General features: G+C 52.4%; 1 protein-coding gene across 8 annotated transcripts in view; it reads right to left on the bottom strand.

Moving 5' to 3' along the window:
* Kazn (kazrin, periplakin interacting protein) overlaps positions 1-16,888 on the bottom strand; it is a 921,379-nt gene that overhangs the window by 96,860 nt on the left and 807,631 nt on the right. For 7 of the 8 annotated variants that reach the window (XR_009590491.1, XM_060379130.1, XM_060379135.1 and 4 more), the window contains one exon: positions 5,787-5,978. The exons of the other annotated variant lie outside the window; for it this stretch is intronic. Coding sequence is in view for 6 of the 7 variants with exons in the window: in XM_060379130.1 (XP_060235113.1) it covers positions 5,787-5,978 (192 nt within the window). In the remaining variant the exon portion in view is untranslated. The remainder of the gene's footprint in view (positions 1-5,786; positions 5,979-16,888) is intronic. 8 annotated transcript variants of the gene reach the window in all.

Here is a 16,888-nt window from a genome sequence, read left to right as displayed (position 1 = left end):
CCAGCCTATTGTACACAGCATCTCAAAAAATGAATGAATGAACGAACGAACCAACCCAGACCCAAAGCTGGACATGGCAGTACACATCTTTAATCCCAGCACTTAAGAGGCAGGGGCAGGCGCGGATCTCTGTGTGTTTGAGACCAGCCTGGTCTACAGAGCGAGTCCTCAAAGAACAACAGAAAGCATCGGACACAATGTTGTAACTCCACTCAAACCCTTTCAGGTGAGAATTGTTACTTCTCATCTAAAAAGAGTCAATGCCGGGTTGGAGAGAAGGCTCAGTGGTTCCCTGGTAAGGATCTGGCTTGATTCTCACCCACATGAGAGCTCCCACCTGTTTGTAACTCCACTTCCAGGACTTCTGACACTCTGACACAGATGTACATGCGGGCAAAACAGCACTGAACAGGAAATAAAAATAAATTTTAAAAAGTCAATGCTAGTGATGCTAATATGTATCCGGTTTATTGTTGTTACACTTTAAAATAAATTACTAAGAATTCGGATATTTCACCAGTGTTGAGTTCTTGAAAGGTAAGCAGTGATACTTCAAGGCAAAGAAACCCATAGAAACTTTTGTGGGTTTTCAGTTCCCTAAGAGCTTGAGGAAAGTCTGAGAAACAGGACTTAGAGAGATGGCTCAGCGGTTATGCACTCAGACTGCCCTTGGAGAGCATCAGGGTTCAGTTCCCAGCAACCAAACTGGGTGGCTTACAACCACCTCTAACTCCAGCCCCCGGGAACCACTGACCTCTTCTGGCCTCCACAAGTAACTGCACTCATGTGTATATGCATATTCACACTCACAAAACAAATTTAACAAATAATTAAATTTGGGGCTTTGAGTGTGGCTCAGTTGGCAGAGTGCCAGTCTAACATGTACCAGGCTGGGGTTTGATCCCCAGCACCACACAAACAAGGTGTAGCAGCCTGTAATACCAGCACTCAGGAAGCAGAGGCAGGAGGATCAGGAGTTCAAGGCTGGTCCCTATACCATAGTAATTTTGAGGCCAGCCTGAACTATGAGACCTTTTCTGAGCCAATGAGATGGCTCAAGGTAAAGGCCCCTGCTGCCAACCCTGATGAACCACATAGTGGAAGGAAAAAAGTGATCCTGCAAGCTGTTCTCTGATCTCCACATAAATGCCATGGTTTTGCACATGAATACAAGTTACACACACACAGACACACACACAGAACCAAATTAGAAATACAACACAGAAAAATAACAGAGACGAAAACAAAACAGATTTTTCAAACCGGGTCTTTGTAGTGGCCAAATGAGGGAGAGAGGAAAAAACATGAAAACAACTCTCATGTACAATGACAGGAAAATGGCTCGAATAAATAATGGAACCTCCATTTGGTGGAACATTATGCAGTCATTAAAAATTATGTCCTCAAACCGTATTTATTGTTGTTGGAAATTGCTCAGCGTGTTCAACACACTGTTAAAAGATTTTTTTTTTTTAAATGAAGGAAAGCAATTTTCACGACTGCGACTTCTGTGACGCCACGCTTCACAGGGAGGTTGGGGACTGGAATCCTGGGAAACTGACAGGTACCAGGTGGCCCTCAAGCTCCCCGAGAGCACAGCGGGCGCGATGGGGGTTATCGAGGGGTGAGTTTAGATGCTCCTCCAACACCATGCTTCTTGCTCATTCACTTTCCGCTTCTAAACTCACCATGAGACCAAACACCTGAAGCCGACATTTCCACGCTCACTCCTGGGCAGCAGATGCGCCTTCCAAGCAAACCCTTACCCCAGTTGCTTCTCTTCCCAATCTGACTGATGTCAGCACTGGGGGCCACTGTTCCAATGTCTGCTTGGGCCAGTGTCTGTCCAGGTTCCCAATCCTCACCCAAATTGCACACTTCAGGCCTCATCTAAACTGCAAAAGGGTGGGGGGATTCCGTCAGGCTGGAAGTCTTTGGGGGCACTGCTTTTCCCTGGGGCCACTGGCTGTTAACGTGTCACTGCCATCTGCTACCCACTCTGCAGGCACACGTCTCCTCACGTCTGCTCATCCTCCTCACTACGGCACATAGATCGCTCTGCACGCCCAACCTCCACCTGCCACATCTGGCTGCAATGTGCACACCCCACGCAGTGGCTGGTGAGGAGGCGGGGCAGGCTCTGGGTGGTTGGAGGTATCCAGCTGCTGGCTTTGCAGGGACACTGCTGCCTTGAGTGCATGGGCTCGGTACCTCTGACCCAGAAGCCAAACTGGCAGGAGCCCTGAGAAGGCAGGCCCCGCCCCTGCCACCTGCCAATCGCTAGGCTTCTGTATAAATCACCATAAGCAGTGGGCCAGTCATCTCTTAGCCTGTGAGGCAGCCACTGGCCCGGAAGGTAAGGAATATGGGCATTGCCATTACCTAAAAGGAGTGCAGGTTCAGGCAAGATGGGAACTTTAAATAAAGTCAAAATTAGTAGGGGTTAGAGCTAAGAGTGGCGGCTCATCCCTACAATCCCAGCCCTTGGGAGGCTGAGACCACTGGATAACAGTAACAAAAAGACCAGCCTGGGATAGCTAGTGATGCAAGGCTAGCCTGGGCAATAAAGGGAAATGTGGTATTGAAACAACAGGGGTACAAGCTCAGTTCAAAGCTGACCCCAGAGCTGGCCATCCATGACTGAGCTAAAGTGACCTCCATCTTCTGCTGAAAGCTGACTCTACAGTGGACCTGCGTAGAGGAAGGACAAGGTGTGTTAGTGGAACAGAAAAGGCCTCTGTTTTGCTGCGCTCTGGGATCTTGGTCAAGTTACTTGACACCCCTGAAGCTCGCCCAGTGTTTACAGCTAACAGAGTCCTGTGGCACGGCTGGTCTCGTGCAGAGAGGCCACCATCAGGGGTCCTCAGACAGATGGGTAGGAAATTTTATGTGTTGGTTTGAATGAGCATGGTCCCCACAGGCCTATTTATTTGAATACTTAGTCCTTGGTTGGTGAAACTGTTTAGGAAGGATTAAGAGGTATGGCCATATTGGAGAAGGTGTCTCACTGGGGGTGGGATTGGAGGTTTCAAAAGCCCGTGCCATCTCTCTCTGCCTCATGGTTGTCATCTCAACACATAGACTTTCAGCTACTGCTCTGGGCACCATGCTCGCCTGGTGCCATGCTCCCCGCCATGATGGTCATGGACTCATCCTATGAAAGTGTAAGCCCACAATAAACTTTCTTTCTGTTTGTTGCTTTTTGTGAAAAGCAGTAAGACACCTCAGAGCCCCAAGTCAGGGAAACGTGCCTGTAATGGCCACATTTGTGCATTACTCATAGTTAATGAAAATACTAAATAGAAAGTTCTAAAGGTCATTCATAAGTTAAGTAACTTCTCGCATGTGCATGTATGTGGAGGCCAGAGGTTGATGCCAGGTGTCTTCCTCAACCACTTTTCACCCTACTTTTTGAGACAAGTCTCTCACGGAGCCCGGAACTGACCGATTCTGCTAAGCTGCATGGCCAGCGAGCTCCCAGGACCCTCTTGACTCTGCCTCCCCAGTGCTGGGTTTACAGCTGCACACCGCCATGCCCTGCTTTGAATACGAGTGCTAAGAACTGAACACAGGTTGCATGCTTGCATCTGAGCGATCTCCCCAGCCCCTGAGTGACCTCAAATAAATAATTTGCAACCACTCTGTTCTATTATTGGCTTCTCTTGATAAGCTCTGACTGTGCCTAACCTGTAAGGTGACCTTTACCACAGGACACATGGACAGAAAAACACACGGTGCAGGCAGGCTCCATACTATCCAGGCAACATCTCAGAACATATACCCAGCACGCAGCAGGGGTGCTGGATTCTCACCCCATGCACTGTGGGCTCCCGGGAGCTGGCTGCCTCAATGTGGACATCACCCCTTTTTAATCCTCACTGCTACGCAGCCCTGGATTCTTGCCCTTCGCTCAGGTCAGGGTAGGATGTGTGGTCCAGGAGCTGGGGAGCAGTGGGTCTCCCAGCGTGGGCTCTGAACATGCCTCCTGGCCCATAAACTGCCTCCTTCCAGGTCTTGAAGAACAAACACAGCTGAGAATTCTGCCCCTGGCCAAGGACAGAGGAGGAAGGGACCTCTATTCCCAGAATAAACTCTGGGAAAGGTGCAAGAGGCAGAGTCTGGTGGTTTCCTGAGGCAGCACCAACTCTGCACAGGGGTGTTAGGCTCAGGGAGACCAAGGACCTTGGCCTGCACAGGCTGGGCTGAGCAGCAGCTTCCCTGGGGGCCTCTATAGCGGAGAGAGGGGGTCAGGGAAAGCCGTTGTGACGTAGGAGGGTCACCAGCCAGCAAAACACGTCTCCCTTGGTGCTGTGAGAACTGCACCGGGCACAAAGCTAGACAGCAAGAAAGTTTCTATTCCAACTCCTCACCCTGTAGCAAGGTGAGACCAGGCTCCTGCCAAGGATGACCTCTGACCCTCCACTGTGGCCCCTGCATGGTGTCTCGTGGACTAGGAGGCTCAAGCACTCCCCTCAAGCACTCAAGCACTCCCGAGATGCTCACCCAGGACTGGTCAAAGGAAAAACTCGACTGCTCTCATGGTCATGATGGTCTAAGAAACGAGCCGGCTCTGGCTTCCCGGGCAAAGCTTTCCTAGTCGTCTGGCAGGTGTGTTCAACCTGCAGCCCTTTGGTACAGCAGGAAAATTAAAAACTGACTTAAAACATGAGACTTTTAAAAAAATGTTTTATAACCAGAATGCACGGGTCTCCAGTGTGAACTCTGCAGATGACGTCTGTCACAACGCCAAAAGGTTGAATGTACTTCAAAAGAGAAGAGGAGGCAGCGTGCACTCGCCAAAAGCTGTTCTCTGGAGACATGGTAGGACCAGCTTCACAATACCACGGCAGCCGCCTCTGAGACAGGCTTCCTACCTTTCTCAAGGGCCCCTCTGGAACCTTCCCCGAAGCCCAGAAGGTTGGAAGCCTTGCGGGAGAAAGGGGGCCGAGAGCTGTTTCAGGGAAGCTGGGTAGCCCTTGCGGCCCACTGGTCTGTAATCATTGGTTAGTCAGTGACCAAGGAACTGTGGCTATTTCCTACTGCAGTGTCTCCCCCGTGCCGCAGCTACACGACGCAACATTTCACAGAGAACCTGCACTGGTCTGAAAGGTGAGAATAAACCCACAGCCTTCTCAGAGGCCACCTTGGGGAACGGGAGTGACACGCCGTGATGTCGGAGGATGCATGTGGTAAGTGGTATGTGGGGGACAGGGCCACAGGCATTTCTCCAGCAGAGCCCAGCATGTGACAGTCCTGAGCAGGGAGATCCCACAGGCTCCCAAGAACGTAGGGGAGACTCAGCAGCAGGTCTGCGTCCTGGCCTAGCGAAGACAGCGCCACCCCTCCCTGAGAATGGATGGGCAGTTCTGAGTTAGTGAAGGCAGAGGAGACATTTGCTTTCAGTGGTGAAGCCACCGACAAGGTGCCCGAGTTCGTGGAAGCAGTCCTTCATCCACACTCCTATAAGCAACCCTCGTGAGACTCAGTGGGGGTAAGGGTGGATGTAGATTCCAGACTAGTTGGGAAGACAGAGTGATGAGCAGGAGTGGGGGGGACAAGAAAGGGTGATGGGCATGAATATGATTAAAATGCAGGTATGAAAATGTCATAACAAACCCATTATTATGTAAAATATAAGCCAATGGGAAACTTTCCAAAAAGCTCATTCTTCAGAGCAGTTGTCACCCCAGGACAAGATGCGATAGGGGCCAAATCTAGGAGGCTCAGAAAGGCAAGGAGGGCCTGGGTGGGCCTTCCAAGTCTGTCCTCTGTCCCCTGTCACTCACCTTGCAAGGCTTCTTTGGCTCTGGCCAGTTCCTGCTCCTTCTGTACCAGCTGCACCCGTAGCTCGGTGGCCGAGAGGACCTCGGAGCACTTGCCGCCCTGTGACTCCTCCAGGTCCTTGGCCAGCATTTCCTTCATCTGCCGGAGAAGGTGCACTTCCTCCTGGAGCTGGACCACTTCCTCCCGCAGGAGCACTAGGGGACAAAAGCAGTTGATCAGAGGTAGGGGGCCTGGACGGGCTCAGACAACTGTGAGCCGTGCACACAGGACCTTTTCCTAAATGGACTCATGGCCCCGCCCAGTCCACACACATACAATCTGCCATATTCCCGAGCAGCCGATGCTTCTGTGGCCATTCAGTGTCCTCCGACAGCCACAGGCCTGGGAGTTAACATTCTGACCATGAGTCAGTCACCCCATGCCTAGGGAAGCTCTGTGCGTGATCTCCCACTTCATACATCAAGCCACTGAGGCTTGAAGGGGTTTAGGGAACGCTGAAAGGCCAGGCGATGGTATGCCACAGGTGTGACACTGGTAGTAAATCAGAATTTGAAGAGTGTCACACTGGGAAACTGGTGCGGAAGGGTGGTACAGTGACATCCTGCGGCACACGCACACCCCACAGAGTGCACAGCACTGATAGGCACAGCCCCAAGAATGGGGGCACCGTGGGTGGAGGGCGTGACGGCAGCTGCATCCAACCCTGTGTGTGCATCCTGAGAGAGCCTTGTGTCTTGAGAAGGCGCCCAAGGTAACAGATGATGGGAGCGTCATTTGCCACTGTAGACCTGTGGGCCCCGTGCATTCCTTTAAGCACCAATAAACCCCAAATCGCCAGGGGTGCTGGGGATGGCACCTCTCGGGTTTTATAGGCCTTCGTGATGACCTTGTAAAGTCACATCGAGAATGGCGTTAACCAGGTCTGGTGGCACACTTGCTAACCACCAGCATCAGCGGGGAAGGCGAGAGGAGCGCTGCAGGCTCAACCAGCCTGGGCCATACAGGGTAAGACTCTCTTAAGCCCTCCTGCTCGCTAAGAAAGAGTGAGCCCTCATCTGGGTGGCAGGAAAAGAACCAGGTAGAAGGACAAAGTCACAGCTCTGGACACAGCCCCAGAGCCTCTGCTGACTGCAGGGCCAGCAGTGTCCCCACCCGGTCCCTTCCCCCTTCACTGCAACCACCAGGCTCCTTGCTCCTTCCCATCACCCTTCCCCAGCTTTCCCAGTGTCCACCTCCTTCATGGGGCACACATCTGAGCTCTAGGATGTGTGAGCAACTCAGACGAGCTCTTTCTCCCAAAGACCCCGGTGCTGGGAGGCACCTGCTTGCTCTTTCTTACACTGGTGGATTCCAGTACAGGCTCCCGACTGTCCAGGTCTCTCTGAAAACCTGCTCAGTAAGTTTGCTTGGTCCTGGCCTGGCCTTCACTCCAGGCACACCTCTCCAGGCAGGTCAAACCATCAAAGGTCTTAACCCTTAGCCAACGAGGTGGCGCATGCCTGTAGTCCCAGCACTCAGGGAGGCAGAGGCAGGTAGATCTCTGTGAGTTTGAGCCAGCCTGGTCTACAAAGCGAGTCCAGGACAGCTAAGGCTACACAGAGAAACCCTGTCTCGAAAAAAAGAAAAATGAAAAAGAAAAAGGTCTTAGCCCCAGCCACCTGTGTCTGTGTCCATTGCTCTGGCTTGCCATCTTTAGTGGTACCCAAGATTCTGAAATTCTCTCCTTTTACCAATGGCTTCCATTCGCCCATCCTGACAGGGTCCCTTTGCACACTCAACTCTCACCAGGGCCTTATTTTAGAATCAAGTATGAGTGACCGCTAGCACAAATCCACTGATGCTACACTGTACAGTTGGCTTTGTTTGGTATCTTCAAGCCACTATGAGGAAGCCACTAAGGTCCCTTCTGGTCCATGCAGGTGGCAGTGGGTCTCAGGAGGCCCTGCCAGTCCCTTGTCACATCTTCCACAAACTTTCTTTTTCTTGGGGTCTTGTTTTTTACACACCACTGGGATCCTTCTCAGTCACGGCTGTTAGATTAAGAAAGTAGAACAAGAATAAGGGCTACAATTGCAGACACACAGGGGATCCGACCTCATGGTCTTAGGGTAAGCATATGCCAAGTAGCTGTGGACCATACTTAGGCATGGCGTGCGTTTGTATTGTCCTACATTCCAATTTGCCTATGCGCGTGGCTTCTTTCTGTGGGATTCTCTCCTCCCATGGTCACAGGCACAGAAAGCAGAGTGACCTCGGGGCTAGCATTGCTAGAACACCCTGAGGGTGTGGGTGAAGGAACAACAGTTGCTGCACCTGAGCTTGGCCAAGGGCAGAGATGGGGGTGGCCCTGGCACCACGCAAACTATCCTAACAGGTGTACCTGGCATAGAGGCCCCACCCTCCAGCCCAACCCAGATCTGAAGTGGCCAATGGGAACCAGGCACACCTAACAAGGCCCTGGTTTCAGGAAACCAGGCTAGAAAAACAACTGCGGGAAAATGAAAGGTTCCTGCCAGCTTATTGAGCACCCCCAGTGGCCGGGCAGGCAGTACCAGCTGCCTGCACTGCCTTGTACCTTCCGGGATCAGAGCCGACCTTCCACATGACTGAGTCCTGTGGCCCTGGAACTCAGAATGTATTTCTGGGGTCACTGGACAGGGAGGGGACTGTGTCTCTAGGACTTGGTTGTCTCACCTTGAAATGAGGTAAATGAAACTTAAACGGAGGCAAGGGAGTGGCTCAGGGGCAGAGCGTGCACCTAGCACTCCCAAGGCCCTGAGTTCCATCCCCAGCCCTACTCCAAAACCACATAAATGTGCCTGGAACCCTGCCCAGAGTATGTGAGTGCCACCAATATGCACAGATCACTCTGCCTTCCACACAGACTGGGCCAAACACACACATCAGAAACCAGGGGCAATGAAGACGCTGGAGTTAGCCTGGCTTTGTGCCAGAGGGTTTGGAGCCTTTCAGTGTATCCTTGGACAAGACGCTGTCTATCTCTGCACCTTCACAGCACTGCCTCTAGTCTAGATGAGTGTTGCTGCTAGGGTATGGAACAGAGACTCCGGACTCTGCTGTGTGTACGCACAGCTCAAGTTGCCAGCAAGAACAGGCAGCTTGCTGGGCTCAAGTTAGTTAAGAAATGAGTCAAGCTTCTCAGCGGCACCAGCCATGCTTGCCTCCCAGGTGCAGGAGACTAAGGCGCTGGACAGTGCCCAGTGAAGACTACTGACCCTCCATTCCTGCCAGTGTAGACGGCCACCGAGGGAGACTGGAAGAAGGCACAGCTGCTGATCCAAGCTGCCGCAGGGGTTCAGGCCCCGCTCCCAGGAATCTCCAGGACTGTCCTGGCCTTGTCCAAGCACGGAACAGCAAACGGCACTGTGAACTGTACCCTTCTGCACCCGGGCTAACCAGAATCCTCAGAGCCCTGGGCAGGGAGCGGGCAGGGGCGCAGAGAGACCAACAGAGGCCACATTCAGGAGACTGTTGCCGGGAGACTCCTGCCTCAGGGAGCTGCTTGCGTCCCCTAGAGCTAACTCAGCAACACAGGGAGGCCCCAGTGCCTCTTCCTGGAGGAAGAGGGGTTCAGCGTACCCTCCCCAGAGGACACATCCACAATCGGTGACCATGGGAGCTGAAATGGAACCTGCTACTACACAGCCCATCTCCTTTGGTCTGTAAGAGTTCTGCTTAAAAAAAAAAAAGATATCCCTCAGCTTCCAATGTAGCTAAGGGAGCCCATGTGACCCAGTTCTGTCAACAGAGTACAGGAAAAAAAATGAATTTTATTTTAATTTATCTTTTGAGACAGGGGTTCTCCTTGTAGCCCCTGGAGCGTGCTCAACCGGGCTTATCCTCAAACTTAGAGATCCCCCTGCCTCTGCCTCCTGAGTGCTGGGATTAAAGGTGTGTGCCACCACTGCCTTGTGGGGGAGAGGTGTAAATTGTAAATGTTTTTGTGTAAATGTTTTTGAGAAGGACTGCCACTTACAAGATAAAAAGAAAAAAAAAAGGCTGAGTCTTTTCTCCATACTTTATTTTATTTTTGGAGAGTGTTTTTAATGGCTGGAGCAGCAACAACAGCCACCTAGTAAAAACGAGGCAATCAATGTCTTACCTAAATCAATCCTCACAATAACCCATGAAATAGGTACTATCAGAACCACACCAGCTTCACAGATTGGGGGTTAAATGACAGGGCCAACCACGTAGCCCGTCAAGGATGGAGCCAGGCTTCAGGCCTGGGTGCTGTCGTGTCAGCTCCCTGTTTCCGCTTCTAGAATGCGACCCAGTCCTGAGTTCTGAGATGTACTCTGGGAACAGCGATGTTTGCTGATCTCCTCACGCAAGCGTCCCAGCGCATGTCTACCCGGAGCATGCTAAGAGAGCTACAGAGTCCTGGGTATAACTGTGGGGACCGCCACGGTGGTCAGACCACCCACTGTCCACTGTTCACCAAAATAAAAGGCACAGGAGAGGTGCACAGCCTGTGAGTGACGAGCTGCAGAGCCCAGGTGTAGTGGGAGTTTTGGTTTCTTCAAAAACTCAGTTACGAGCGCCGGGTGCAGTGATGCACACCTATAATATCAGCACTCCGGGAGGCAGAGGCAGGTGGGTCTCTGAGTTCCAGGCCAGCCTGGTCTACAAAGCGAGTCCAGACAGCCAAGGCTACACGGAGAAACCCTGTCTCGGGATTATGTAAATATGCTTTGTTTTAATCCCAGGTGTGGGATATGGCGCTGCTTCAGACTGTCCACAGCAGCAGACTATTTTGCCTTGTGCGGGCTCTGAGAGGGGGGTTATCTTTGCCGGCTGCAGATAGATTTAGTTCTGGGGACTCAGAGAAGAAATAAATGCCAGAGCCCAGAGAGGGACCAGGGCTCTCGAAACAAGAAGGAAGCTGCTCCTCCCCCCACTGTTCCTGGTTGCTGTTGATGCAGTTTCAGAAGTTGGTGATATCCTGACTGTGAAGACTGGACTTGCCCCAAGGAACCCGAGGAAGTAGCCAAAAAGACCTATGCCCCTTTCTCCTCTAGCCTTCTTTCTCTGCTATCTGGTATTGGGCTGTTTGAAGGGGTAGGGGTTAGCAAGGAGGTAGAGACATAAGAAACCAAAATAAAATAGATTAAAAAACACACAGCAGCACCTGGGTCTTTTATCAGGTCTGGGATGGAGTAACCGTGGAGTCATGTGCCCTCCTCATCCTCACCCCCTGCCCTTCCCCCAGGAGTGGGTTTGCCCTTGCTCCCCAAGGTGGAGTAGGTCGGCAACTGTGTGAACAGGGGTCCCAGCCCCTTGAACCAGGCTCATGGTCCCTGCAGCTCCTGAGAACAATGTGGGGTTCCTCAGAGACAGGGATAGGATCTCCTCACATGCACCCCAGTGCTAGCTCCGGGCAGGGCCCTGGTGGCCATGTGTTCACTGTGCTGGATGCTTCAAATAGAGGCCAGCCAAGCAGGTCAAGGCAGTTAGCAGGGCGCAGTCCTGGCTCCTCCACTTCCTGATGTGGACCCCTGGCATCTGACCTGAATGCAGAAAATGGAGCCAAGACTGGTTTCCCGCCTTCAGTAAACATTACACAAGGCAACTGTCTCTCCGGCTCTGTCCAGCCTTTTGACACTGTGACACAAAGTCCAGGCCTGGGAGTGACAATGGAGCTGATGATGATAAGTGTTATTTTAACAGCCCTCCAAATCTCATAGTTTAAGTCCCTAACATTGTGTGGGCTACATTCATATTTATCTTGGGGGACGTGCCGCCCAACAGCCACAGATCGGACAGAAATATTCTGGAAAGTTCTAAATGGGGGTCAAGGGTAATTTATCACCACCAGTTTGCTTTGTTTTGAGACAGGGTCTTTTTATATAGCTCTGGCTGTCCTGGAACTACACTGACCTTGAACCCACAGATACCCAACAGCTGCCAGTGCTGGAATTAAAGTGCACCACCATGCCTGGTTCAATTTCTTGATAGAGAATGTGTCCTCTGTCTTCTCGGGGAAGGCTATGGTCTGAGCACCTAAGGAACTCTGGGCCACACTCTGACAAGCTAAGGGAGCAGTCAAAGCCCTTATGAAAGGCAGGGCAGACCCTGTCCAGGAAAACAAAAAAAGCAGAGGTGGCCTGTGTGAGGAGGCTGAGCCAAGGGACTGTTGCTACTCCCCTACCATAGATGAACACCTAGGTCACCTGACAGCCATATGCCTGCTCCTGAGCGCAGATGCTGGCCTCCCACAGCAAAGTAAATTTAGGGAAGGAGCCATCCAGCTCCTGGGCTAACCTGTGCTCTCCAGCTGGCTTCTTCAGAAAACAAACAAACAAAACAAAACAAAAAACCCAAAACAAACAAACAAAAACCCAATAACTCTGTGGGCTGATGTCTGTTTTTGGACTGTGGACAAGGCGGGGGACCTATATTCCCAGGAGGGTCACCTGAGACATATCTGCCCAGAAGGAAAGACATGGGAGAGGCCCAAAGGCTCTGGGAGGAGTATTACAGATGAAAGAATCACTACCATCCCCTTCAGCCTTGTAGAGACCACAGCTGCTGCCCTTTCTGCTCCCCTGGTGGCCCTGTGCTAGGTGACAGAATTGTTTCCTAAGGCCACAGGGCAACCCTGGGCTGGGATGGGAGAAACTCGGAGATTCTGGCAAGGTATCCTTGCCTCTCTGTGAGCTGGCCTGAGCTTGGCAGGTGGCCTTGCCTGAGCTGGCCTTGTTATTTCAGGGTGTGGGCCAAGTCCTATGCAGATGGCATGGCTGACACGGGACACTTATTCAAAGCAGGGAGGGATGAGACACCCCTGAGGGAAGCATTGAGACAGACAGTGACCAGAGGGCAAAGTCATGAAGGGGCATGGCTAGCAGAAATGTGGGAATCCAGCCAAGCTCTTCCTAGTGGAGGAGGGGCACCTGCAAAAAGAAGGGGGAAGGGGCCACTGACAGCCCAGGGCCGAGAGTGAGGTCACCACAGTGGCCCAGGTCCTCTTCTGTGCCACACTGTGTCTTGGCTGACTGGCACATTTGAGGCTGTTGGTCATCTCTGCCTGGGTGGAACCAGCAAGACCTCCTAGGCCCTCTTGTGTGCTCTTCACCTCCATGAGGCATCACTGTTCCATCCTCATCCTCACGCAAACCCCGAGGAACAAGGCATCAAGGTCCTGAAGCACAGAGGGACGTGTGTGTGTGTGTGTGTGTGTGTGTGTGTGTGTGTGTGTGGTGTGAGTCAGACTAAATAGAAGGTGCATTTGAGGTGATAGGCACAGCCTCTTAACCCCATTTCCACCCCCCACCCCTTCTCTTCCCATGGTTGGGCAGGGGATCCCAAAGCCTCCCTAAGCAGTCATTACCACTTCCATCTTTTCCTGGCATCTAAGGCAAAAAGGGGTCCTAAGTAGGGACCATCTAAGTAGGGACCATCTATAAAGCCAGCTCTGAAAGCGCACAGGATTCTGTGGTGGCTAGAAGCATCACAAGGAAGCACACACAGGGCCAGGCCGCAATGGCTTCCCTGTGTGTGCGGCCAGAGGATAGGCTCCAAAGCAACCCCTGGGCTGCTCTGATAGAACCACCCTGAGCCTGGGCCTGGGTCTTCCTCCTTTCTCAGGCTAGGCTCACCCCGGTCCTGGGTTGGCCCCTGCCTGGAGGGGAACCACTGGAAACAGCCCCTCAGATCACCATTGTTCCCACTAGTCAGGTTCCTCTGCCCATCTCAACAGGACCCCAGGCCAGTGTCCCCAGTCGCTGGCAGAGAAGGGGGTGGAGGTTGCCAGGACTCCTGTGCTCTTGCCACGCTGATGCTCCATTCCCAAACAAGGAGGACAGCCACAGAACCATGAACACTGTCACTCATGCCTCCCCCAAGCCTGCAGATCCCTGGGTAAGGTAATTTTTGCCCAGTGTGGATGTGGCTGGACATGGTGGGGACCAGGTGAGACCTCCTCTTTTTCTTGACTTTCACACAACTGTTTTATCTCTTTGGGATGTGTTTGGTCTGCCTGTCCTGCAGGTTAAACTGCTTCTGTGAGGACACTGAGCTAATCTCCCACCATGTTGCTGCCTCAGAGGCCACGGTTACGCCTCAACCCCCACTCCCCAGAGCTGTACACATCCATTCAATACCTCAGAGCTCCAATTTTCTCCTGGGACAGGACTGTGCAGTGACTACGGGTCCTGCCCTGGTGATGAAGTTAAAAGTCCTGTCCTGGGAGGCAGACTGCAGGAAGCTTGAGTGCAGGGAAAGACTCGAATTTAATCTAAGAACTGTTACCTGGGAACATGGGCCTCCCTGGTCTGGCAGAGCTGGGCATCAAGAAGCTGCAAGCATCCCTCACTGGGCTGTTCCAGCAACAAGCACCCTGTCTGGCTCGGGAGGGGAGCAGGCAACTACAAGTCTGGCCGGTGTGGGGAGCAGGTGACTGAGTCCTGGCCAGGTGGCCAGGACTACACAGCCTCCAAGCCAGGGCTGGGGCTTTGTGTGGCTCTGAGGAGCCAGCTGCCATCCTGCTTGCTTGGGCAGCATGGGAGAGGGTCACATGGTCACCTCCTCCAGCCCTCAGCGGACACGTTGTTTGGGGTTGGTATTAGAAGCATCAAGCTGACTGCAGCTCACCCAAATCTGATGGATTGACAGGGCAGTCCTAAGCCCTTGGTACTAGAAGTCACACAGAAAAGGAAATGAGTCCTTGTCTCACCAACCCTGAACATTGAGATGGGTTCAAAGGAAGGCACATGACTTAAGCTGGCCTGCCCAGAGTTCATCCCTGGATATCACCATGAATGCCAGCCAACAAAGCACAGACAAGGTAACTCCCACCACCTGAGTGAACAGTCACTGCCATGTTCTAGCTGGTCTGAGCCAAGTTTTCTACTGCTTGCAATGAAAGAAAATTCTGGCAAATCGATTCTGCCAGTTTTGGAGGAGCCCCCGATCCTATAAACATGAAGGCTAGCTGCTGTGTGCCAAGTTCTCTGAGCTATTATCCTCCTCTGGAAGGAAGAAGTAACATGGATTTTACTTGCTTAAGAGCAATGAGCTTCCCTCCCCAACCACTTCAGTGCCCACCGTTCTTTAGCCTCGGAAACCGGCCTCCTTATGCCCCGTCCCCACCATGCCATCCCAAACCTACTAATTCTGCTTCAAGGTTATTTCTAGACATGCCCCATGAGCCTTGTCCTACCCCATGAGCCTTTCTCCTCTTCTGCTACCTGCAGGGATCCTGGAGCACCAACTACACATCTGGGCTGAGTGGCCACCCAAGAGTCCCTCCCCAGCCACATGCAGAAGAGTTGGCCAGCGTTTTCTGCAATCCTCAGAAGCAAAGGCCGAGGGCGTGACTCAGTGGCAGAGCTTGGACCAATCAGCACAAGCAAAGGCCGAAGGCAGGGCAGAGTAGCAAAGCCCTGGTCCAGCCTGTGTAAAGAAGTCCTGGGTTCCATCCGCAATGCTGCAGAAAAAAAAACTAACCCCAACTTGCAGGTGCAGAAATGGGTCGGGCGAGCTGGCTAGTTCAAGGTCAGAGAGCTGGTTCTGGTGGCTCAGGTGCAGGGCAGCTCAGAAGTTCATTAGATTCCAGAGCTCAAAACCAGGGTCTTGCCCTAAATGCCACCCTGTGAAATACCAGGAAAAGAAGCTGACCAGAGGGAACAGACCTCAAAGTCGGCATCTCTTCGAGTGACCTTCTTCCCTCCCAAGGTCAAGCTCCAAAAAACGGTTGATCTTGGTATCCATGAGGTTGGGATAGTGACGCAGCAGTGGCCAGAGAGTCCTGCCTGCTCCCCTCCTTTCTTACCTTAAGATAGCCCTTCCCCCTTCACTTCCTTACTCTTGTCTGTCTCCCACCAAAGAAGACATGATAGAAATACTGGAAAGTGAAACATCTGAGCAGTCACCTCACCATGCAGTGGCCTGGGACCTTCAACCCAGGAGCTCACGCCTCCTGGCAAGTTGGATCCACCAGCCCTGGCTTACCGTTCCACAGACTGAACTAGCACCCCAAAACCTCAGTTTCCTCTCCAGCTGCCTCGGGCATCCACGGAGAAGATGGGAACCCCTGCCACTGTCAGACTGGGTTCATTCTGACTAGCTTTGAGGAGCTCTGAGTGAAAATGCCAGGCTTCTATCCCCATTGCATAGACAGATAAACTGAGACCCACAGAAAGAGTTCGGAGGAATCCATTACCTTGACCTCTAAGCTGCCTGTCACTACAAACTGGAAACAAGGCTAAATCATGTGCTTGGTCTTGAAGAGTCTAAGCCAGTCTCAAATGTCAACTCAAGGTCAAATGTCATGCATCAGTGTGTATCATGCCTTGCCAAAGCACTACTGATAGGAACGATCTCATGGAAGGAAGCAGGCATCGCACACAGGAAAGGAAATGGGCATCAGGCTGGGTGTGGGCTCTCCGGGGCTGCCAGCACACAAGGGGTGGCAGAGCTGAAATGCCTGTTGCGGTAGAACCTGCCACCATGCAAGGCAAGCACTCAAATCAAGTCTGGACTGGTCTGCAAGAGTCACAGAACTGGAGGGCCACAGAGCCAAGAACCGAGTGGTTCCTGCTGCCCTGGGACCTGTGACTCCTTCCCCTTGGTCTCCTGTGAAAAATGACCACAGTGACCAGGATAGGCCGATTCTGAAGTTAACTCCTTGGTTTAAATTTTGACTATTGCTGGAGAGATGGCTCAGGGGTTAAGAGTATATATGCTGCTCTTCTGGAGGATCCGAATTCGGTTCCCAGCACCCACACCAGCAAAGTCCAGCCCCAGGGATCTGATGCCCTGTTCTGGCCTCTGTGGCCACTGCACAAGGGCACAGACACACCAATCTTAGTTCTTTGACCCTGGAAAGTGACCCCTTCCCCTTGCCTGGAGAATAGGTGTCATTGTAGGCCCTGGCTCCCAGGGCTATGGTGACAATGCTCTCTCCAAAAAATCCTAGTACAACCTTAGCCCTCAGGGAACACAGGTAGGCCACACAGGGAACTCAGTCAGCTTTCTGAGCCAGCTAGGGTCAGCAGGACCTGTAGACAGAGCTGGGAAGACAAGGAGGCCTCAGGCTGTGGGACCACAGCAGACACTCACCCCAACCCCAAGAGAGGCT

The sequence above is a fragment of the Meriones unguiculatus genome, chromosome 3, assembly GCF_030254825.1.
Source record: "Meriones unguiculatus strain TT.TT164.6M chromosome 3, Bangor_MerUng_6.1, whole genome shotgun sequence".
Taxonomy (NCBI): Eukaryota; Metazoa; Chordata; class Mammalia; order Rodentia; family Muridae; genus Meriones; species Meriones unguiculatus.
This window is presented reverse-complemented; position numbering and strand designations above follow the sequence as displayed.